The 24,532-nt window shown below is 48.7% G+C and overlaps 1 protein-coding gene and 1 pseudogene across 1 annotated transcript; both read left to right on the forward strand.

The window, feature by feature from the left end:
- The first annotated feature begins 13,636 nt into the window (after positions 1-13,636).
- LOC144163797 (uncharacterized) lies at positions 13,637-19,430 on the forward strand (annotated as a pseudogene).
- A 3,083-nt stretch (positions 19,431-22,513) lies between these two features.
- LOC144163798 (uncharacterized) lies at positions 22,514-23,800 on the forward strand. Its single transcript, XM_077694509.1, has one exon. The coding sequence runs from the start codon at positions 22,514-22,516 to the stop codon at positions 23,798-23,800; it is 1,287 nt and encodes a 428-aa protein (XP_077550635.1).
- Positions 23,801-24,532: the final 732 nt, after the last annotated feature.

The following is a 24,532-nucleotide window of genomic DNA, read 5'->3' on the forward strand; positions in this document are numbered from 1 at the left end:
CGTGTACCAGGTACCGTAACCGGAACAGTTCTCCAATATGATTGAAATGTTTAATCACTGCGGCCGTACCAATTAGGCGTAGACTATTGAGCAGCTTGAAATAAAATTTAACCCGTTTGCATTCTAACGTTTAAGAAGTCTTATGTGTCGGACTTTGCACTTCCCTTTGTAACGGTTCCCCTAAAAAATGTCATAATGACACCAGATCTGCCACGTCGACGTAGACGATCCACCAGCTTGAAATATATTGATTTTCAGCGCATCATCACATCAAACGCGTGTAGACTTTCACTGCTTGGACTACGTTTCGCCCAAAAAACCGGTCGGCACTCATGCCCTCTGAATACAATTGGCCAGCGGAGCTTGAAACTAGCGGAAATGGTGTGAACCTTGAAAATGCACGCACGACACCGTTGGTGACAATGAATACCCGCGTTGGCCTCCCCTAAGTAATATGATGGCCGCCGTATTGAGTATGCCTAAAACAGCGAAAAAGTTGGGATGGCGCATTCGCAGGAAAAAAAAGAAAAGGAGGCAAAGAGCAAGAAACAGCGGTGCGTGATAACTGCGAGACTACGTTGCTGGGTATCTCAGATTTTCTCGCCCTATTTGTGACATGTTTTTCGTATAGACGGTAGGCACATTTATATTCGCGTTAACTCTTTGCACCACAAACGCCCCTGACCGGTCGTTTTAGTGGATCATTGAAGCGCCTGCCCATTTTATTGCTGACTAATGTTATTATCGCTGATGAAAATGACGGAACATTTGACAAAAAAATGACCGACTTGAACACGCCTAAACAAAGCGGTATCGGTTAAAAGGACGTATAAGCTCTGTTCCGCGAAAGGTACTATAACCATTTAATAGCATAATAATGAGTTTGGTCGGCTTGGCCAACATTCGTCGGGGACGCTGGGAGGTCATAGCCACGTTTTCACACACAAACGCTCGGCTTTTTATTCGTTTTTTTAACTGCAGGGCGGTCAGCGCGAGGCGCGCGCTCACTGTTCTTCCAGAGTGCCCGGCCCAAATTCCTTGCGCGGAACGACGCGCCCACAACGGAGCCGATTCACGCCTCCTCCAAAATAGGCCAAACCGCCCGCGGCGGCCAGGCTGAAACATTCAGCGCCGCAAAGTCGCCTCTCCTTTTGCGTAGCGGCGGCTCGGCGAATCATGCATCGGTGGAACGACCGGCGACCGACGTGCTGCTGCTTGCCTGGAGGCGACGTCGCGGAGACGGCGTAGGAGTCACCCTCCCTTTCCTGGCGGCTCAGCTGACGCAACCACTTCGCTTCCATTTGTCGGATTCCGAACTTCGGCCAGCGAGAGTCGTGATTTGAGCGATTCAAACTTTTCGGGGCAACAACGGGCTTGGGGGGTATAACACCCCACCCGGAGTAACTTATCCTCGGCATTCTCCGGCGACATTCTTCGGCGGTACTTTTCTGAGGCTCAGAGTGGAGAGGTGCTCTCGCCTTTGTGCGAGTCATGTAACGTTTGCATACCCTTTTACATGCTGTATATAAAAGTTACTTCAACTTTGCATCGACTCGAGAACTTCATTGCTCTGCTGTGCGGCGCGTTGATAGCAGACGGAGCAAGGCAACGCCTCTACACCGGTGGCTGCGGTGAGATGGCCCAGTCGAAACAGCCGTGACAGCAGTTTGATGGTTGATTCGAAAAATCGGTGACAAGCTGGGGTGGGAGTAACCACTTTGGTGACTACGGTGGGATGCCCAGTCCCAACATTAGAAGGCAGCTGCGGGATCGACCGGCCACAGCTACTACCTGGTGTGGTAAGCGCTCAACGTTTTCTCTGAGTTCACCAGACTTAGTTTAGAGAAGGGCTGTGTGAAGCACCGTGAAAGCTTTCATTGTTTCAAGCCTTGAGAAAGTGTGTTAAAACCAGAGCTAGTGCCGAGAGTGTAAACAAAGAAGCGTAGAGAATGACTTGCGCGTGCCGTACTAGTAGCTCAATAGTACAGGAACGGCAAGGGGATTCTAATGCGGTCAAGCAGCAAAAGGCTATTGCAAACGATGGAGGACATTAAAGTGAAAGAACTCCTCGAAATTTGCGAGCAGCTAGGCTTTTACTTAGGCCGTGCGAAATGGAAGCATGCGACTCTTGAGATCATGCGGAAGTAGAACGTAACGCCTGAGGAAGTCGATCAGGCCAGGGCTTAAATCAAAAAGCGCTCGGAGCGCGAGGAAGCCGAAAAGAAAGATCTCTGTGAGCGAAGACGAGCGCCGTGGCCGCGAAGAGGCGCAATTGCCGAAGCGGATGTAGCAAGCCGAAAGGTAGGACCGGAGACCGCAAGCCGAGAGGCATAAACGGAGGGAGGAAGCCGAAAGCCAGGAACAAGAGGGCTAGCCGAAATGGAGCTCGATTTGATGAACCTAGAGATGAAGCTTCGGGAGCGCTCGCTGGCGTCTAGCGTTACTTCTCCAATGGTTCAGGTGGGTGGTCCGAGAAGTCGGGACCAATGACTGTTCGTTCTTAAGAGGTCAGGGCCGGAAGACGGAGCGTCCAAGGGAAAACGCGATGCCACCGCACTTGTCGTCTTGGACGAAGAAATGAGCCAGGAAAACGAAAAGGGCGCAGAGGCAGAGGACCCGCGCGAAAAGGAAGATTTGGAAACGCGCACTTTGCCCGCGAGTAGTGTCCAATGCACGGCACTTAGCGTTTGCAAGCAGGGAAGCTCTCGCTGGAACTTGATAGAAATATAGAAAAGACAACTTTATTTTAGCCTTTGAGAAACATATTCTTCCACAGCGAGCGAGGCGCGAAATGGCGCTGAGCACCATAACCCGAACTACGACACGACGGAAAACTGTGGGGTAGCGTAGTCTCGACTGCAGCGGCTGGAAGCGGTTGCATCAAATCCTTCGGTGGAGAAACGCAGAGGGCTCCGGCCGACACGAATAGTACGTTGTCTTCAGTGTCCGATCAGCTGTTGCGCAGAAACGAGTTCAAGGTCGAAGCGCTGCCGCGAGGGAAACCCAGTAAGCTCGTAGCGAATGACTTTAACTGAGAGAGTACCGCCGTTTTGGAGACCGAAAGGGTACCTAAACGTGATAACACACTTGCTGAGAAGTCCGATAGAGGACCGTGCCTTCCGCTGATCACGTTCATGGGTCGGCCTCGGGTTCTGCGATGTTGGCAGAATAAGAATGCTTAGAATCAGTGGATGCCATGGAAACTACTTCTGACCGGAGTGCGCACAGTGCGGAGAATAACGAGGTTTGGCGGGAGAGGTTGATCTGTGAGGCTAGCCAGACGAAGCCGCCCGAGCCCCCGGAAACAGAAGGTGTTCTTACGGGTGCGAGCTATAACTCGGGCGACGTTGTGGCAAAGCCTGTGAGCGGTAGAGAAAAAACGCCCGAGCAACAAATGCCGTGCGGCGAGCGGACCGAAAGCTCTGGTTGTAGCTTACTGGTGTCGCCGATGGGCGAAGCAGGTTGCGTCATCCGCATCGGCGGGAAATATCACCTGGTTGCGTGTTGCGAGGCGAACTGGGTGTTGTCCACAGTTCTCGATGACTCGCTTCAAATCAAGCTGAGGCACTCACCCGCATTCCAAGCCAGTGGAGTGAAGGCACTACGTGCGAAAGCGGAAGTTGAGAACTCCCTGCTGTGAGCGGAAGGGCGCTTGCGAGGCATGCGCGCCTGCCGCTATATTATCTTTGAAATCAGCTCCGGACAAGATTACGGGCATCAGTCCTGCGAGGCTTGTATATGACCGGGGAAAGAAAACGCGTTTTAGATGACGACACGAGCTTGCGAAGAGCTACTTCTAACGCTGAGTTTGTTTTTCCATTCGGACAGTCCGTCCCGTAATGTTGAGCTTCGGACTCAAAAACGACCAGTTTTGCTTCTGGAAACTAATTGTTCCCGTGTTTCCTCGCCTGCCTGAGTACATGCTCCCTTACCTTGACAATGTCGCCAGCTTTTATACCTCATGGTAGGAGCATGTAAAGTCTTTAGAGTCGTGCTGAGCATGCTCAAAGAAGCAGGCCAATCAGTCAAGCTATCGAAGGGTCACATAGGTTGCGCCAAAGTGAAGTAACTAATGCAAGTGGTGGTGGTGGTAGCGCGGCCGACGCAGACCGTCAGAAATCAAAGTAGTCGCAGCCATGAAATATCTCGGAAATACCACTAAGTCCGAGACAAGGGCTTTTTTTTGTTTGGCTAGATATTACCCGCATTATGTGAAAGATTACTCTACACTTGCTACTCCTTTACTGACTGATGCTCTTAGAAAGACTGAGCCAGCTAAGGTGGACTGGGACGCACGGGAGGAGAACGCGTTTCAAGCGTTGAAACCAGCCTTGAGCGAGGAGCCACTTCTAAGGGGCGGGGACTTTTCAAAAAGGTTCGTTTTTGAGTGTGATGCGAGCGATCGTGGCATTGAACCCGTACTGTGGCAAGAACACACGAACGGCCAGCAACGACCAGTTTTCTGCTTAAGCCGCAAGCTAACTCGCAGAGAAGAGACGTACAGTACATCCGAACATGAGTATGACTGTGTGGTATGGGCAGTGCAGAGGTTGGCGTGCTATGTAGCAGATTTTCCAGTTTGTTGTAGAAACTGATCATTGCCCGCTAACCGGGCTAAATAACCTGTCGACTAAAAGCGGTCGTTTGCTTAGGTGGAGTATGATACTCGAGCAGCACAATCTTGTCGTTCGCTATAAGAAAGGAAAGTTGTACGCTAACGCAGACCCACTAAGCCGTGCGTTCTAAGTAGTGCTGCCTTCGCCCTCCCCGTGACTTTTTTTTGGTCTCTTTGTGAACAGCATTTAGCTTATCAGGTTGATGGGAGCAAAACTTTGCCCTCATTTGCTGCCTCAGATTATTATTCCGCACCACAGGATTTCAAGTGATCAACTTTAGTTGCGATAATTTCATTTCATGTTTTATCTTTGACACACAGTTTTAGTTCCTATTTTAAGATCTTTGATTCCCGCATGGGTCTCTTAGGGTAAAGAATCCAACTTGGGGATGGACACTTAGCTAGGACAGTCCAAGTAAAATGAACTTTGTGAGAATAATTCCCACACCAAATGCACCAACCAAGCCAGAAGTATACGAACCCAATTTACAGATTATAAGAACCATGTTAACGCAATCCTTACCAGATTTAAATGGTGAGGAGGTGTCATGGGGGTCCTCTGGCGTGGCGTAATCGGATAGACGTTGACTTCATAACGCGGGGGTCCCCGGTGGGATTGCGACCGCAGGGAGAGATTCATGTTTGTTCGCTTCACCCACGGTCATCATGCCTGTCAGAGAAAGTTGGCTCTCCGGATGTGTCTTTGCGTGTACTACAAAAGACATTAGAGGCAGTGTGCAAGAGTCGCTTTAGTAAGAGGCCACAGCAATTCGCTCTCACGTCTCATTCACGCCGTGAAACGAGGGCGTGTTTTTTATCGTCTAAATCTGCTCTTTAAAGCTATATTTTCACAACAGGTTGGCGCCTTAAAGGAGCCATGAAGAGAAAATTCAAGTTTGTTTTATTCGTAAGATTTCGTGTTTTATTGTGCCCCCATCAATTGTCCGGATACAAACGAAGCTTTATTCACTGAGAAATAATTCAATTTCAGTTAAAATTTTTATTTTCCCGCTAAATCTTTTGTTTTCGGGGTCTGCAACGACATCACAGGAACCGACCGCTCTGCAGCCTAGAATACCTTTATTCAAGGAAACTTTATACCAATATTTGCATTATGATTAGACGGGTTCGGATATCTACTCTCGAACTTAACTTTCACAGCGAGCAACGCTCGACGACACACAGCACCGCCTTGTTTTTCGCAGCAAAGATTTCTACAACTCATCTAGTGAATTGAACTCGAAATTGTGGTCTACTAGGAGGCTACACTTCGAAACACATAGGCCCCGTCCATGCTCAAAGTTGTCCCGCATGCCTGCCCAAGTGACCCCAGGGCTGAGAAGGCGTAGGAAGCGCTTCGAGGTTAATACTTTAATTTTCCGAGTGTGGCGCACGCCTGAGTGCCTGAGTCATGTAGCTCGCTTTTTCCCTGTTTCACTGTACGCGCCTGGCAAGTCACCCCTCTGTCATTCTGCCGTCGTTCTTCGTTCAGAGAGTTACAGCTGTGGGGCTGCGTCAGGGTTGACCAACTGTCTTCATCATCTCGTACTTTTTGTGCAAAGAGGAGTCGCACGCGACACGGGACGGTTCGGGCGCAGGAGAATTACACACGGAAATTAGCGTTGACGTCCCAGCTGCCATAAGCATGTAGGGCCACCGTCCCGGTCATGACAGCGCTCAGTGCTCGAAGAAGTGACTAGAGTGATAAGAAGGGAAAATATATTTGCGAATTTCACATGTTATGCGACGGTTTGGTTGCATCCAATTTTCATTGTTAGGAATAATCACTTATTTCACTTCCGAATATTAAAGTAGCAAAATTCCCCCTGGACTTCAATTTGTGGCCTTAAAAAAGGAGGCAAGACTAACCAACAATGATTTGCTCTTATAGGCAGTATCCAGAAGGAAACTACAGCCACCGACGAATTTTGGAGGTCTATTTGCCGGCGCTGCCTTAATATCTGGACTCTGACATGCAATTGTCACGCACTCCATAGAGTAAATGCAGAGGCCGCAAAAAAGTTAGGGCGTTCGAAGCGCTTATCGCTTGATTTTCTGAATTTTTTCATTATATCGCAAGTAAAAAGCCATCAAAAAAGACAACAAACATAGACAGGCAACCTCAAACCCACGTTGCATGTGCACAGCATGGAGGAAGGAAGTCCGCCGACACGCTGACCCTTTGGTCGCGTATGGCTACCTTCGCCAAAGTGTAAGCTGACCTATCGGTGCGGCAACGTAGTGCCTCGCCGAAACGGGAATGGTAGGTATACAGAGTGATTTTTTTGGAATTTGTTTTTACGGACTTTTCGTTTTTTCGGATGCTATCTCGAAACCATGAGGGTCCGCAAAATTTGTCGGGGACTGTATATACTGCGAAGTATTCAAGCGACACCAAATACTGGGAAGCTCTTTCAAAGTCCTTTAATGGTAACTGTCAAATCTTGGCCTCCTTAAAACAACACTAAGCCACTGCTCAGCATCACAGAGACAACGCAAAGAGTACCTTCCCAGGAAGTGATTGCCAACTGGGTTGCAACTGTTCCAACATTTATAATATATTTGTACATTGAGGAAGGCTAAATTGCATTTAAGGAACATTTGTGTGTTGTATCTTTCACTCATTCCTTTGAGGCCGTGGTTTTATCTCTAAACTGGGGTATCGTGGATGTGCTATGCCTCGTTAATTTGTACTCATTTTACATTTTTATTATCTCAAAAATTTGAACACCCTCGTGGCGATGAATGCGGGTGCATGCCGTTCTTTTAAAACTGTAGAATCGTGTTTTAGATTCGGATTAACCAACGCACGAGGAACTATCAAATCTATTATATGATATATTTTACATTTGAGCGAGGGAAAGTTTATAGCCACAAGTAATTGAAAATTATGCCATGAATTTGAGCAATATTGGCGTGATAAGTTTGCATTTGACTGATATTGAATCGAAACACTCAAGTTGATGCTGCTTTCTGAATTAAACGTTATTAAAATAAACTTGAAAACATTGCGCGATTGATGTTTCGCAGAAAAAGCAATAAATATAAGCAACGTGCTTTCAAGAGCAGTAAACGATACTTAGAGAGCAGGTCACTCGTCTTGGCACTATTAGGTATTGTTTACAAATTTTTCGTTAGATACTTGCCCTAGGCACGCCTCAAGGGACGAACGAATTAGGCAAGCTCTTCATTCATTTGCCATGAATTACCAAAACGCTGCACAAGAAGGCTGCCATATTTATTCTTCAACTTGATGAAGTGGTTCCTGCTCTGAGAGCGGAGGGGGTATTTGTGAGGGCTTGTACGTTGCCGCTTTTTAGATGCAAAGCATCTCTTAGTCGACCTTCCGTCGTTCGTCGGCGTCCGGCGTCCGCACCTCTCCTCTTCTTCACACCACGTGTGATAACACCACTCTCTCACCTCCTTCTCTCCACACCACCTGTGCGCTAGTACGCGCTGCTCCTCCCCTCCATGCCGCCTGTGCGCTACGCACACTGCTCCTCGTCTCCTCTCTCCCCACCAGCTGTCCAATCACGCGCATGCGCGCTGCTCCTCCTCTCTACTCCCTCTGCCCTGCAAATAAACCCGGTCCGCGCTCCGCTCATTTGCTTCTTCGGTACTGCGCCATCCGATGACTGGAAATGGATGCTAACGATTCCGTCAGCGAACTGGCTGGCACACCTTCAAGGAGCGCCAGCCAGCACACTGTCCGAACGGCGAGCACATCCAAAGACAAGAGTGCACAGAGAAGATCTCGCGACGCCGAACGTAAACGGCAGCGTCGAGCAATGGATTTCTCGCTTCGACAACCAGAAGCCTCTTTGAAACGCCAGCGGCAAGTAGCTCATCCAGATGGCGTTCGGCAACGTGACAACGCTTCGAAACGCCAGCGTCGAACAGCCGGAGTTTCAACGGCTTTGCATCCCCTCAGAGTTTCCACGGGAGCAGATGGTGTAATTTTTTTGCTAAGTACTGAAATGGTAAATATAGAATTAAAAAAATGATAAATATACCCACAGGTATTTCGTACGAACGGGGAAGACGAAATGAAATCATTGTTTCACATACTTGTTTCATTTTGTTCAATTCGTCCGTTCACATTGTCGTTGACATCTTTGGACAGCCCTTAAGCTGATCTCCTAATTGCCGTCTGTATTCATAGTAGGCCAGGTCCAATAAGCAAAAAAAAGAAAATTTCCGAAAATACCGCCGAAACAGTCTGAACACTCAGGCCAAAAAAAAAACTCGCATAGGGAAAATGCAATATGCTCATTTTGATGCGTGAAACAGCCGGATCTCGCTCATTTTAGACACGAACTACGATTTGCCTGCACGTTTTCAGGGCGTTTATTAAACTATTTTCTAGCCACCCCATTTTTAGGTGAAAGTTGCGTACTTGTTGTTTTCACTGCACCTTTACGCGACTCCGATTCGGTTTCTGGATTTGGCTCATTTGGAAAAACGCCTCATCTGGTGGTGACGACAATGGCAGCAAAATGGAGTAGACTAATGGCTTTGCTGAAACACTTGTGGCGGAAAGTATTAGATAGTAACGAGCATAATGAGCCAAGGCTAAAAGTGAGAATGATAACGAGAAAAGGGGGCGCGCTGTACTGTGCGTGTCTTTCACCCTAGTCCGTTACACTAGCTATCATGCCTGATGTTGCTTCCCCGACAGCTGTAAGCTTATAAGCACTGCGAAACCACCATATACACTCCTTCTTGACTGCACGAAAGGACACTTTTTCGCACCGTGATTTTTCTTGATGCTCAATTTATCTACCACTCACGTTGAGATTTCTTCTCATGAGGTTTCTTCTCAGAAGGATTGTGAAAGTTTATTTCTGATTAAAATGACTTTTTTTCCCTTGTCCAGAATTTGAAAGATCAGTACAATGAAACACAAGAGCCCTTTTTTTTATAAAACACCACCATAGAGTTATTTTGGACCCACGTAGATGTGTGGAAATTCAAAAGAGCATTGCTGTTCTAAGCCTGCTGCGTTATGTGCCTTCTTCCCGGAGCGTGCTCGACTATGAAAATATAAATTTATACACACAACAATAAACACTTCAAAGGCGGTGACTTCGGTACAAACCAATTTAGGAACGCGTAAGTAAATTTTCCTATTTTTTTACACACACGCCCTAAAGTTTTTTTTTTCATAAATACTTTGCTTAATATGTGTTCACACGAACTTGACAGGTATACGTACTCCTTTCGCAGTATATTCAAGAGGGCGTGGACGCGGGTAGATTTTATTCCATGCTGAGAGAGAGAAAGATAGAAAGAGAGAGAGAGAGATGTAACATGCATTTAAGATAAAAGGTCGTTACTGTTCTTCGAATTTTCTCTCCTTCCACGCCCCCAATTTCCTCTCCAAGCGGTTAAACATAAAATTTTCTCGGTTCAGGGTAGCCGCGCCCGCTCATTCTTAAGATATTCGTATTGGGTCGGTATGTTCATTCACTCCCTACCATTCAACCGAGAAATTCCTGTAACAAGTCGTTCATGCTTGTTCAACCTTCCTAACCTCCTGTAACTACTATACCATCATCACCCCCCCTTTTTTTCGGTATTACGCTACGCCACATGGGTAGAAGAAGTAAGAAGCACCACCCGCATTTTGGTTATAGGCCAATTACTAAGGCGGCCATTTTAAAGGCTCAAGCAAGACGTTTTTTTTTTCTCTTGTTCCGTGATTGTCGTCTTGACGTATTCCTGGAACTGAAGTAAATATCACTCTCTGGTGCCTGAGAGGTTGCACTATGTGTGTGCAAGCATCTTACGAAGGCTCCTTCGGGCGCATACAGCAGATCCACAGTAGAGAAGGATCTGAACACACACGTATAATAGTTGGCCCCCCTCTCTGATGACTGACCAACTTAACTAATCGCCCTCAGTCCGCAGCAGCTGTAGAGCACCAGATCAGTGAGGTAGTCAGGCCGACGATACAGCTAAGGCCGCTAGAATTTCTGGGCCCGGACCGGCGGCCCCTGGAACATGAACCTTCTGGCAGCATTCGACGAGCGAACTCCATTAGCGAGAGAGCTTAGTTGTGATTTTAGACGTTGTCTTCGCCATTAAGGGGATATTATAACAGTAGTCGAGGTTACAAGAAAAGGAAAGAAAAGGGTTGGTGGAGCTGCGTAATCCGATTCTTTGGTTTAATCGAGAACGTGAGGAAAAGGCGGCCAAAGTACCTTGATTTCTTTCCACCAGCACATCGAATTAGCAGTATATAAGGGGATATCACGCGTTAGAATTGTGATAGGAGACTAACGTGAATGTAGGTGACAAGCAAAATAAGGGAGATGTTGGTAGAGAACTTTGAAATCGACATTAGCGAACGTCGATGAGATACACTGGTTGCATTTACTGAGGGAAATAAGCTCCCACTAATGAACAAAATATTCTGCAAACGAATGGTTCGGACATCATTATGCAAAAAGCGAGCGGTATAACTACTGTGAAGTTCTGAGAAAACGCCCTACCCCAAAACATCTCCCACCTACTTTTAGGGCTAAATCATGAATTTATAAAACACCCGTAACATCACCCACACCCTGAAATAAATGCTTTTGGCGACGATAGGAGAACAAAAGAAAGGCGAATTATCTATTTATGTCTCGTGTCGGTCGCTTATTTGTCCTTTCCACAGTTGACCAGAAAGTTGTCCAATCTCGTTTTTTTAAATATCTCTACAGGTGTCATTGCAGGCACCGCTACGTTTTTGTAGTGTTTTGCACCGGAACCGATAGTTCGCCCATCTTCGTAATTTTCAATGAATATCCGTGTACTTTGGGTGGGCGTTCCTCGGGAAATTTACGGTTAAAGAAATGTGTTTTAGATGACACCTTAGGTATTGGGGCGATGGGCGGTAGCTAGGCACGTATTGGTGCCGTGATCATGGAATGATTAGATGCGAAATAAGGCCAGATCTCAAAAGGGTAAGAGAAATAATTACCAAAACTAGAAAGTTCCCCTGGAGTCAAATAAAGAAAGAATGCACACTTGAACATGAAACTTGAGAGTGACTCGCCCTATTAACTAAAGACAAGTAGGTCCACGTTGACGTTCAGCATGGCACCTTTAGAATTTTGATGACACAAACTGCACTAGCTGTAGGTTAGGCAAATTAACAAGGGAGACTGGCACTCTCAGTTATTAAACGAAAGAACCTATTTCAGAACCAACTAACATAAAGTGGTGGAGTACAGTGCATAAAAAGGAATTGGTTGAGTTACCCAAGCTCCTTAACCGGAGAAAAATTCAGGTCATTAATTCCTAGAATCCAACAATTACTGAAGAAACGCTGAAGAGTGAAGAGAGCTTAAAAGTAGTGACCAGAGGCTAGCTAGTTGTACTTAAAAATGTACACACCCAGAGACGAACAAAGTAAAAGTACGTGCAACATGTAAGAGACAATAAATGTAGCCAATGGACTCCACATGAGGCTGCATGCCAGCAAAGTATGGCTATCTGATATACTGAGTCTACAAGCGCAGATTTTGAGTTCTTACTATTAACGAAAGATAAATTTGTAAAGGCTTTCGAGGGAATGAATCGAGAAAGAAGGGGCAGCTGACAAAGGTATACCGAGTATTTATTAAAGGAGGAAGCAGGTATGTACTAGATAATATGGCTAAGCGATCTTAGACGTTCTAACAACTTTAAAGGTGCCGATTTCGTAAAATAACCCAGTATACTGCAGATTCACGAGGAGGTAGATATAGATGTCTTAATAACTTCACACTCCCATCTACCAGTTATCTTTTTTATACAGGCTGTTTACCGAAGTAATATATAACCGCTAAGCGACTGGCTGCGTATCCAACATCCGAGGAAACAGCCTGGGTTGAGGAAATGATACTCAACAGTACATCAAGTCAATGTCATCTTCTTGAATCTTGAGTCATCTTCTTGATGTCTATGGGTTCTTGAAAATTTGCAGAATATAATAAAGTATTCCATGTGACATAAGTAGACGTTCATCAAGCGTTTGATGGGGCGAATGCAGCACATGTGCTGGGAACATTTAGATGCGGGAAATAGCGGAGTCTTACATAAAAAACTTCGGTGAAATTATAAGGGATTCAAGGGAAGAAAAATCCCGCACAAGGAATTGTCAAGTTTCCTGTAAGAAAGCAGATACGACCGAGATATGCCATCTTGCCGAAATCGTTCACAGTATGTTTTCAGCTGGTAATCAGAGAGCGTGATTGTAAAAAGGCAGGATTAGCGATAAACGGTGAACACTTGAGCGATGTAGGTTTTTCATATGTGCTATACCTGTTCAGTGAATTTCCAGAACCCCTTAAAAAATTCTTGTTCAACTACTTAGAAAAACGAAACTGGTGATTAGGATACTCTCTGAGGCGATCTTCGGGAGCAGCAGCAGTGCGCTGAGGCAGAATTCTGTCATGGGTTCGGTCGAGAGTAGCTATAGTGAGACTCTGCGGCGACGGTGCGAGGTGCGTCTCTGGAAGGGACCGCGAACTGCGCCTTAAGCGAACGCACATCGTAGTCACGCGCACGCCCCTATCACATTTTTGTCCCAGCATCGCTCCGTCGAGCGCCTCGTGTGGGCACAGCAAACTGATCGCTGCCCTCCCCCACCGCATGCTTTCGGAAAGCGCTGGCTCGCGCCGTCAAGATAAACCACGCTCCACTCCCAATTTCACGACAATCTCCTCCTTTGCGGAATTGCTGCTAGGGGGCCACGCTGTGCGAACGCACTCCACGTCGGCTCCGGGAAAATTTCCTCTTTTGTTCAAATGCGAGGGAATTCCGCCACTGCATTTGCCGACAGTGGTGCCTAGGATCTACCCAAGCATCGTGGATCGTTGGTTTGTGCCTCATCTGTTAACTGTTCTACTCAAAGGACGTTCGAAGTGCTGACCACGCCGCCGCCAGAGCTAAGCCTTACCTAGGCCTCTGTCAAGCGCGGCGCTGGCCGGGCGCCGCAGCAGCTGCACCTCTCTGCTGCAACCACGTGGCACGTGCAGCAATCTGATCGCAATGGAAAGCGAAGTTGAAGAACACATCTCTCCAGACCAGTTGTTACTGACGGGATGGAAACACATACGTCGGCAGCAGCAAGCTTTCTGCGCCGACACCAATGCCTCCATACAGGCAAGTACGATGACCCCGCAAGACATGCGTCTAAGGAAAGCTTCAACTCAGAAGAAGCAAATAGGTGAGCTCGATGGCTGTGCCACGATGCAGTCTAATCCACTTCTGTTCGTGATTCAGAAATTCGTACGCGCTATCTCCTGCGTGCTGGTACCCGTTCTTCTGGGCCCGGTATCATGCATCGATGCGAGCAACCCTTTCCCGTCAAGGCCCGTTACCGCAGATGACTGGCGCCTACTTCCAGCATTGGCCACCACTGCCCTATCGACGCTGCAGCACGGAAACTGGACACTCGCTAGTGTTCTAACAGCTACACCCTCATCGACATCAGCAAGCGCACAGCGTATAAATCCGCCCCACCAGCCGGTCGCGCTCTGTGGGCTTGGTGGCTCTGGCACGACGCAGTATAATCCACTTCTGTTCGCAAATGCAGGTCGGTAATCAACACTGCATCTTTGCTAAAAAAAACAAGCAACCGATGCCATGTTCAGCTACCGAGCCCCCAGTGCTGTGTTTGCTTTATTTCGGATTGTATGAACATTGTGTTCTCTCTGCTGTTACTGTTGGGTGGGGATGTTGAAACTAACCCTGGTCCGACCACCCTAGAGGAAATAATGACTGAACTTAAAAGCCTGTCTTCCGGTTAATCCCAGCTCATTGGCGATATACAAATCCTAAAACGCCATCTATCTACCACTGATAAAGCCATTTCCGAACTAGGCAAGGGAATCGAAAGTCTAGAATCCCACTACAGTAGTGTCGACACACTCCGAATCAATCTTGACGCCATGGCCACCGCCACCTCTCAGACAGTTACCCAGGTCTCTATACTGGAGGCTCGACTGGACCATGCGGAGAATCGTTCCAGACGGAACAACTTGTTGTTTTGCGGCATAGCGGACGACAAGCCATCCGAAACGTATGCGCAGTCTGAGGAGCGTATTACTGGGTTTTGCAGGGACCACCTTAAAATAACTGTCAAATCCAAGGATATCCAGCGTGCCCAGCGTCTTGGCCGCCAATCGCAAGACCGGTATCGGCATATTATTGTGCAGTTTACATCCTTCAAAACCAAAGAAGCTGTCCTTGCTAATGGTCCCCAGCTTAAGTACACCAATTTTTGCATCGGGGGGGATTTGTCGCATCGGGTCCGGAACGCACGGAAGCATCTTCTGGCTTTTGCTAAAGAAAAATCAGGCCCCTTCCTTTTACGGTATAACATCCTTTTTATGGGCTTCAAACGATACGTATTTAACGACGCAACTAAAAATGTAGAAGATAGCTCGTACAATTGCCTTCACACCCCAGATATTCTAATGGTCCCGTCTTTGGTCACAAAGCTAGTCTTTCTTTTTCGGTCATTTTCACCAATATACGTAGCTATCTTTCCAAACGTGACCACGTGTCCGACCTTGTATCTTCATCTAGTAGCAGCCTACTCATACTAACTGAAACGTGGTTGACCTCTGACATCACCGACAGCGAAATTTCGACCGACTTGCCTCACTTTAATCTTTTTCGAAAAGACCGTCCCTGCACCCGTGGCGGCAGCGTCCTGATTGCTACAGACGAACAACTTTCATGCCCCCTTATAAACATTGCCTCCGACCTCGAAATATTGTGATTCCTCTTTCGTTCCGTGCAACAATCCGTACTATAAGGTATTTGTTATAGGCTTCCGAAAAGTAGTCCGGATTTTGCGCGCCAGCTTAATAGTATTTTAGCCGAACCTATGGACAAATACCCAACTGCTCGCGTCCTCCAACTGGGAGACATCAATTTTCCTGACATTGGTTGGCTTAACCTAACTCCATCAGCACCCAATGCAAAGGAAGCCAACGATTTTCTTTATGTTTGCCTCAACTTTAATCTCACTCAGCTGATAACACAGCCTACACGTGTTACTCAAGATACCGCTAACATGCTTGACCTAATCTTAACAACTGATCCTGAGAGCCTGTCTTCTATAATATATCTTGATGAAATAAGTGACCATAACGTCATTCACGCTAATTTTACCTTCGTTCCTCAAATACGCCAAGCCATGTACCAAACTATTAGGCTATATGACAAGGGCAACTACTGGGCCATCACTCGGGAACATGAAGCCTTTCTCCCCACGTTTCTAGATGGTTTTTGACGGCGACCTATTCACGATAACTGATTAATCTTCAAAAACAAATTAAACCAGCTAGCTGCTCAATTCATTCCTAAATAACTTTCCGTCCCACCCGCCAAAAACTTTGGTTTACTAAAACATTAAAAGGGCTTGAAAATAACAACAAACTCGCCTTTCTGGCTGCGAAGAATAAAAACACTGACTCTGAATGGAAAAAAATACCAGGTTTCCGAGAAAGCATATTCAAGTGCAGTGCGCAACGCCAAGCACTCATTTTTCCATACGGAACTACCGAAAATTCTTACTCATTCACCGAAGCGTATCTGGCCATTACTAAACCCACATACCACGCCCTCCATCGCCCATACTAATGATTGTGGTCAAGAACCAAGTTGTTCAGAATGTGCCATTATATTCAATGCCGCCTTTTCGTTTGTGTTTACGAATGAATCTAACCCCGTTGAAACATTGATTGATTTGATTGATTGTAGGGTTTAACGCGCCGACGCAACGCAGACTATGAGGCCCGCCGTAGTGGAGGGCTCCGGATTAATTTTGACCACCTGGGGATCTTTAACGTGCGCCGAACCCCGTTGAAACATAATTAGTCTCTGTTAATCTGTCTGAAATGCCACCCTTTAACATGGGTTTCAATCGTATCCTGTCTTTATAGAAAAAATGAAACTGTCATCCTCGGCGGGTACCTATGAAATTGCATCGAAGCTGTTAAAACACACTAAGCACATATCAGCCAAGCTTTTACTTTTGCTGTTCTCCCAGCCACTTTCCTCAGGTACTCTGCCTTTCGACTGGAAGTGTTGGAAGGTCATTCTGTTTCACGATACAGGCCAAAGAGACTGCCCGTTAAATTATCGCCCCATATCAATAACCAGTGTGTCTTACATACTCATGGAACATGTCATATACACTCATATCATGCATTTTCTTGATTCTAACAATTTTTTTCATTTCTCTCAACACTGATTTCGGAAAGCCGCTCATACAAAACCCAAATAGCCCTTTTCCTTCACGACCTGCATGCTAACCACGATGGTAACCTCCAAACTGATGCTATTTTTCTTGATTTCACTGAAGGTTTCGATAAAGTTCCCCACCAGCGCCTACTAAAGAAACTTTTTCAATAAAAAACTACAAGCTGAGCTTCTTAATTGAATTACACAATTTTTGATTAACCGCTCTGAGTTTGTTTTCGTTAACAACGTCAAATCTAACTCTCTTCATGTTAAGTCTGGAGTGCAACATGGATCTGTCCTTGACTCGCTTTCGTTCCTGATCTACATTAACGGCTTGCTAAGAATTTATCATGCAACCTTCGCATGTTTGCAGATTTTTTGGTTCATCTACCGCAAAATAACCAACACATTTGATCAAGCAGCACTACTGAATGACCTTAATGAAGTATTAAACTGGTGTGACGGTTGGCTTATGACGCTTAGTCCTAACAAATGCAAATTAGTTTCCTTCCACCGCCGCAAAACTCCACTTCGATTTTCCTATGAAATTGGTAATGTTCCAGTCAAAACAGCCGTATCCTATAAGAATTTTGGTGTAACATAAACCTCTGAACTTTCCTGGCGAACGCATATCACTAACAGTATTTCATCAGCCAACCCATCATGAGGATTTCTAAAACGTCACCTACGTCACTCACCGTATCACGTGCGTCTTGTGGCCTACGAGCCGCTAATCCGGTCCAAACTAGAATACGCATCACCCATATGGAGCCTAACCAAGTTTATTTGATCAACCCCATCGAAGCAGTGCAAAATCCAGCCGCTCTCTTCACTCATTCTTCTTATTCTTACGACGTCAGTGTTTCATCCCTTAAAAATGAATCCGGTCTGTCAAGTGTTTCCCTTCCGCGCAGAATTGCTACTTTGTCACTGTACCACAAATTGTACCACAGCTCACTCCACCAACCACCTTACATCGCTCACGCAGCACGCATTTCCCCCCGCACTGGCCTCCACTTCAGGTCTTCCGACCTCGATCTGGCACCTCAACATTTTCTGCATCATTTCTCTGCCCCGCCGCCAAAGAATAGAATGACCTTCCCGACAATGTTGTTTCAATCACCTGTCCATCACCTTTTATTCAAAGTGTGTCTATGCATCGGCAATCTTAACCTGGGGCTTTTGTATCTATGTTGAACAACCCACCCCTTATGTAACACCCACCTGCGGGGTCTTTAAGGAAATAAAGTGAAGTGAAGTGAAGCCCCACAGACGAATAGTACCGCTAGAACCGCTACCACCGACAGACATCAAAATGGTAATGCCTCCGAGTGGTGGCCTGGCCCTGGCTACAATAACGGTGGCAGCGCTGGCGGACGCTATACAGACCCAAGCCGGCATCGAAGCCAACAGCCAAGACAAGTTACGTAATAATATCAAGGCTAACTTCGTCGTGGTGAGCACACCGGGCGAAACGCGAGCAAACTAGTTCGTCGCACTCAAACAGCTAATCGTGAAAGAACGAAGATACGAACTGTCAACCAATGTGCAGGCCCCTTCCAACACCGCCCTCGGAATAATCTTTAATGTACCGGAAACGGACAGTGCTGAGCAAATATCCTACAAAGCACTTGCTTACAACCCTGAACTCAAAATTCTGGAGGTCAGGCTCCTCGGAATGTCCAACTTGTTTCAAATCCTCTTTGACGGACCTCCCGTTCCCTATTGGGTGCGTTACCGAGCTACCCCCTACCGTTGCATGCCTCGAAGACGAAAAACTGAAGCGTGTTCCAACTGCTGCCGACCTGGACATCGCAAGGACGTATGTCCGCAGCAATCACTGTCCTCCCGCTGCGCCTCTTGCGGCATGACAAATGCCCCGGATGGGCACCCACGTTCCCCGAAATGCATAGTCCGTGAGGGACCCCACTTCACAGGCACAGCGGACTGCCCTCGAAGGTTCCTACCACGTCCAAGACCAACCACGTACGCCGAAATGGCAGCCAAGGCATAAGACCTTTCGAAGAAACTTCCGAACACAAGCGAAATTCCTCCTCGTCAGGCCAGTCGACAAGACGCGCTGCACACACGACAGCAGAGACAATGACAAAGCCAGGGGGTCAAGAACTCTCCAGTCCAAAGCACTAGCTCGACCAGCGGTTCAAAGAGAAGCTATCTTCAGGAGAAGAGCAATCAAAGTACGTATACACACTCGGTCAACCACCGCTATGCTAACCCTTCCATCAACCAATCAACATTGTCGTTATCACCGGCAGGGATACACCACAAATGCTCCACTACTCATCCTCCCCCTCCATCCTTTGATATTCCCCAATGATATTCCCCAATGCAATGTTTGTTTTGAAAATGTTGTACTGCAGTCTTTATTTGTCGCATGTTCACTAACGCATATCGCACGGCGAGGTTCTGAACCCTTTCTTGTTTTTGTTTGTAAATCACAGTCAAGGGTCCCAAACTGTACATGCATATTCCAACACAGAGCGCACGTTTGATTTATACAACTGTGCTTTTACAGGCTGTGGAAAATCACGAGTATTTCGACAAACGAATCCTAGAGCTCGGCTAGCCTTAGCTACAATGTAGGCTACCTGCCGATGGCAACACAAAGACGGTGTATAGTACGCTTCTAATTACTTTTCCTCGGTAACAAGGGAAAGGATAGTATCATGGATTGCATAGGAAAGACGGCTCGTTTTTTCCCTTGTAAACTTCATACACACAGTTTTGTCCGGGTTTAGCTTCATTTCCCACTTATCGCACAATGCTTGAATTTTGTTTAAATCGTTCTGAATTTGTAGGACATCATTTTCAGTGGTTATTTCTCTATAAATTATACAAACGACTACAAACATCCTCATATAGGAACTAACGCCCTGTGGTCTGTTTAAATGGTTTCAATCTTGTGGGCTAGTTGTTGCAATACTCGGCAGAGGCTGAAGGGGAACGGTAAAAGGAACACACAGATAAGGTTTTACCGTTTAGAGGGCGGAGTTGACACCATACCGCCTCGCAGGAATTGTGGCTATCAATTTCGAATGATGCCATTGTGGAGACCACTGCGCACAAACCAGCGCAGCCTCCGTCCCGTCACTGTTTAGACCAGCGTGACACGTCCACTCGCTGCAACACGTTTCCGATAAGGGACAGCGACACCGCAGTTTCGCCGGAGGCTTACGTCACCACTGGGATCGATAAAACCCAGGCCGGTAAGCTCGAAATTATGATTGTTCTTCTAACCTTTCGAGCGCAGGCCGGCATGCTTGCCCCGCTGCTGCTTCCATGTTAATAAACAGTTATGTTTTGCGCTGGGATGCTGCCTTCTACTGACGCGGCACCCCACATCTGGTGACCCGGAAAACGAACTAACCGCACCGCCATGGCCGACGCAGAAGCCCTCACCGCTCTCCGCCAGCAAGTACAACAACTTCAACAGGAACTGCAACAAACCAAGCAACAGCAACAATGTCGCAACGCCTCCGCAAACGAGGACGTGCCCACCGGCTCCGCTGAGGACGTCAGAGCTGCTACACAAGCCTTCCCGCACGCTGCTTCCTGGCGTGTTGCTGTCAAGCTTCCGCCGTTTTGGGCGGACTCGCCCGAGGTCTGGTTCGCCCAGGTCGAGGCCCAGTTCTCCTTGGCGCGCATCACACAAGACCGGACCAGCTACGATTACGTCGTCGCTCACTTGGACGCACGTTACGCCAACGAGGTCCGGGATATCCTTGCCAACCCACCAACGGACAATCTGTACGAACATCTGAAGTCTGCACTTATCCGCCGCATGTCACTCTCGGAAGAACAGAAGACACGACAACTGCAGTAAGCAGAGCTCGCTGAGCGCAAACCTTCGCAGCTCCTGCGCCATTTGCGTGCGCTCGCGGGCAACATGCAAGTCCAGGATTCTTTTCTGCGATCGCTTTGGCTTCAACGGCTCCCGCCGCACGCCCAGGCGATTCTGCAGGCTCAGGTCAAGCTACCTCTCGACGAACTTGCGGAGATTGCTGATCGCGTCGTCGAGACCTCCTCGCCGCAGTTGTCGCCCACCATCCAGGCTGTCGCCGCACCGCTGAACACCACGGAGTTTACACGCCGTATCGACGACATCGCTCGACGGCTCACCTCCATCCAACAACACCTGGATGAGCGTCTGCCGACGCCACAGCACCGCCATTCGCAAAGCCGCGACCGTAACACCACCTCGTCACCACAACCGGACATCAACGGTCCGTGCTACTACCACCGACGCTTCGGTGACAAAGCCCGGCAGTGTCGTTCACCCTGTTCCGTGGGATATGCGGAAAACGACAGCGGCAGCTCGTGGAGACGGCCGCAAGCTGCCAACCCGGAGGCCGTCGCATCTTCGTCACCGACCAAATCACGAAGCAGCGTTACCTGGTCGACAGCGGTTCCGACGTTTGCTGCTACCCGCGACAGCACCTTCAAGGCCCTCGTCCGCCGACATCTTTCGAGCTCAGCGCGGCGAACCAGTCCACAATCGAGACGTACGGCTCGCTGCGCCTGCACATCCAGCTCAAGAACCTATGCCGCGACTTTCACTGGAACTTTGTCATCGCCGACGTCGCCGAGCCAATCATCGGCTCAGACTTTCTGGCTCACTGCAACCTCCTTCCGGACTGCCGCAACGTCCAGCTAATCGACGCGACAACGGGACACTCCACACCAGGCCAGCGAACGACCGCCCAACAGCCAAGCATCAAGGTGCTCAGCATTGACAATCCCTCGCCATACCATGCCATCCTCGCCGAATTTCCCGGTTTGACGCGCCCCAGCTGACTGCCACGCAAAGTGCAGCACAGCACCGTGCACTACATCAGGACCACGTCAGGTCCCCCAGTTTTCTGCCGTGCCCGTCGCCTTGCCCCGGACCGCATGCGCATAGGCAAAGCAGAGTTCGAGGCCATGCTCCGCGCAGGAACCGCCCACCGCTCTGACAGCCCATGGGCTTCACCACTCCACCTTGTCCCGAAGAATACCGAAGGCTGGCGGCCCTGTGGGGACTACCGCGCCCTAAACGCTCGCGCCATCCCGGACAGGTACCCCGTCCGCCACATACAGGACTTCGCCCATCGCATTCATGGCTGCCACGTGTTCTCCGTGCTAGACATGGTGAAGGCCTACACACAGATACCCGTGAATCCGGATAATGTCCCGAAAACCGCTATCATCACACCCTTTGGGTTGTTCGAGTTTCCCTTCATGCGCTTCGGCCTGCGTAACGCTGGACAAACCTTTCAGCGCTTCATCAACGATGTCATTCGCGGCCTCGACTTCTGTTTCGTTTACCTTGACGACATACTGGTGTTTTCTCGCGACACCGAAGAGCACCACAGGCACCTTCGCCTGCTGTTCGAACGCCTTGATGACCACGGTCTACTCGTCAATATCCAAAAAAGCACGCTAGGCACTTCCGTCGTCCATTTCCTTGGCCACGAAGTTTCGTCTGAGGGCATTCGGCCCTTGCCCCAACGCATCTCAGACCTGTAAAATTAACCTCGACACACCACCGCTAAAGACCTTCGCCGTTTCCTCGGCATGCTGAACTTCTACAGGCGTTTTTTGCCACACGCAGCCGAACACCAGGCTCACCTCCACGATGCTTTGGCTGGGCTACGAGGAAACCAACCCGTCATGTGGACACCAACGTTAGCAAAAACCTTCGAAGATTGCAAAGCCGCCCTCTGCACCACCACGCTCCTCACCCACCCTGTGCCAGACGCTCCCTTGGGACTCTTCACGGACGCATCTAGTTTCGCCATCGGCGCCGCCCTCATGCAACGCGTGGACAACACCTGGCATCCCTTGGCTTTCTTCTCGAAGAAACTCGCAACCCCGAAAACGACCCCTTCAGTCGCCAGTCCCACTGACGAAACCACGACCACCGCCCCGACCAATTTGCCAGCCTACTACAGAGAACTTCTGGCGATATACGAAGCAGTGCAACACTTTCGCCATATTCTCGAAGCACAGAACTGCACCATCTATATCGACCACAAGCCTCTCACCTACGCCTTCTCTCAACGTCGCGACAAACTCCCACCTGTTCAGCAGAACCAACTATCGTTCATCGCACAGTTCACCACCGACATCCAACATGTCAGCGGGAAAGACAACGTGGTCACCGACGCGCTTTCACGTGTAGCCACCATCAGCTTCACCGGTTGGATTGCTCGTTTCGGCCCCCCCCCCCGCCGTGTAACCACCGACCAAGGACGAGGGTTCGAATCGCACCTATTCAGGCTCCTCGGGCTGACTATCGGTTTTGAACGCTTGAGGACCACCAGTTACCACCCCTGCGCCAACAGCATGATCGAGCGTTTCCACCGACAGTTCAAGGCAGCCATTATGTGCCACCCGGACTCGTTCTGGCTCGAGGCCATCCCTGCCATCATCATCGGTCTTCGCGCCACCTTCAAGCCGGACATCCACGCTACACCAGTAGAGCTCGTCTACGGGGAACCACTCCGTCTCCCAGATGAATTTCTCGCAGCTCTGCCATCCAGCACTATGCCGTCAGACCCCACCGACTTCGTCGCCCGGCTCCGACGCACCATCGCCACCTTACGCCCGTCACTTGCAGCCCAACACAGCAAGCCTACACCTTTTGTGTTCATGGAGCTAGCATCGTGCACGCACGCTTTCCTCCGCGACGAGACCGTCCGCCGGCCTTTCCAGCCGCCCTATAGCGGACCCCACCTAGTCGTTCGTCACGGCGACAAGAACTTCACACTGCGCCTGCACGGGAATGACGTCCGCGTCTCGATTGACCGACTCAAGCCCGCGTACATCGCTGCGAACGAACCGGGCAGCGCCACTCCTCCCACAGGCACCCTTCCACAGCCGCCGACGTCGCAGGCCGCTCCTTTCACGACACGCTCTGGACGTCTGGTACGCCTCCCAGATTTCTACAGACCCTGAGGGCTCTGTACTCCGTGGGGGCGTGATGTGGCGACCACTGCGCAGAAACCTGCGCAGCCTCCGTCTCGTTACTGTTTAGACCAGCGTGACACGGCCACTCGCTGCAACACGTTTCCGATAATGGACAGCGACACCGCAGTTTCGCCGGAGGCTTACGTCACCACTGGGGTTTATAAAACCGAAGCCGCTAAGCTCGAGATTATGATTGTTCCTCTAACCTTTCGAGCGCAGGCCGGCATGCTTGCCCCGCTGCTGCTTCCACGTTAATAAACAGTTATGTTTTGCGTTGGGATGCTGCCTTCTACTGACGCGGCACCCCACACCATGCTTTCATCCCCTAATATGAGCACTCTCCCTTCCGTGGTTGTGCCTATCTCTTCGATAGCATGTAAAGTGTTCTGGGAACACTTCCCTGCTTGAAATATTTAGATCTAACCACGAGTGTGTACCTATAATTACTGATGGCTGTGTCATGTGTACAAGGGTGTTACATTCGTCAATTTTATTCTTGAAACTCCGGCAATTTCCCACGAGGAAGGAAATGATAGCAGGTGAACTCTCGGTACGTCGATATGGGGCGTCATCATAACCATACTTCACCTTGTCTAAGCAAAGAGTGTGTTTCCTTACGTTACCTTTGGTATCACCATTTCTATGGGATTTAGCAATTTCCCAAATGTGGCGCTGTTTACTGCGCACTTCCTGCGAAAAATCTTCAGATAGGCCAATACC

This window comes from Haemaphysalis longicornis, unplaced genomic scaffold (assembly GCF_048455015.1).
Source record: "Haemaphysalis longicornis isolate Haplotype H1 unplaced genomic scaffold, Haemaphysalis longicornis Haplotype H1 scaffold_13, whole genome shotgun sequence".
NCBI classification, from domain to species: domain Eukaryota; kingdom Metazoa; phylum Arthropoda; class Arachnida; order Ixodida; family Ixodidae; genus Haemaphysalis; species Haemaphysalis longicornis.

What these genes read in the sequence shown, in the direction of transcription:
- LOC144163798 (XM_077694509.1), top strand. Translation starts at nt 22,514, where the DNA reads ATGTGGACACCAACGTTAGCAAAAACCTTCGAAGATTGCAAAGCCGCC.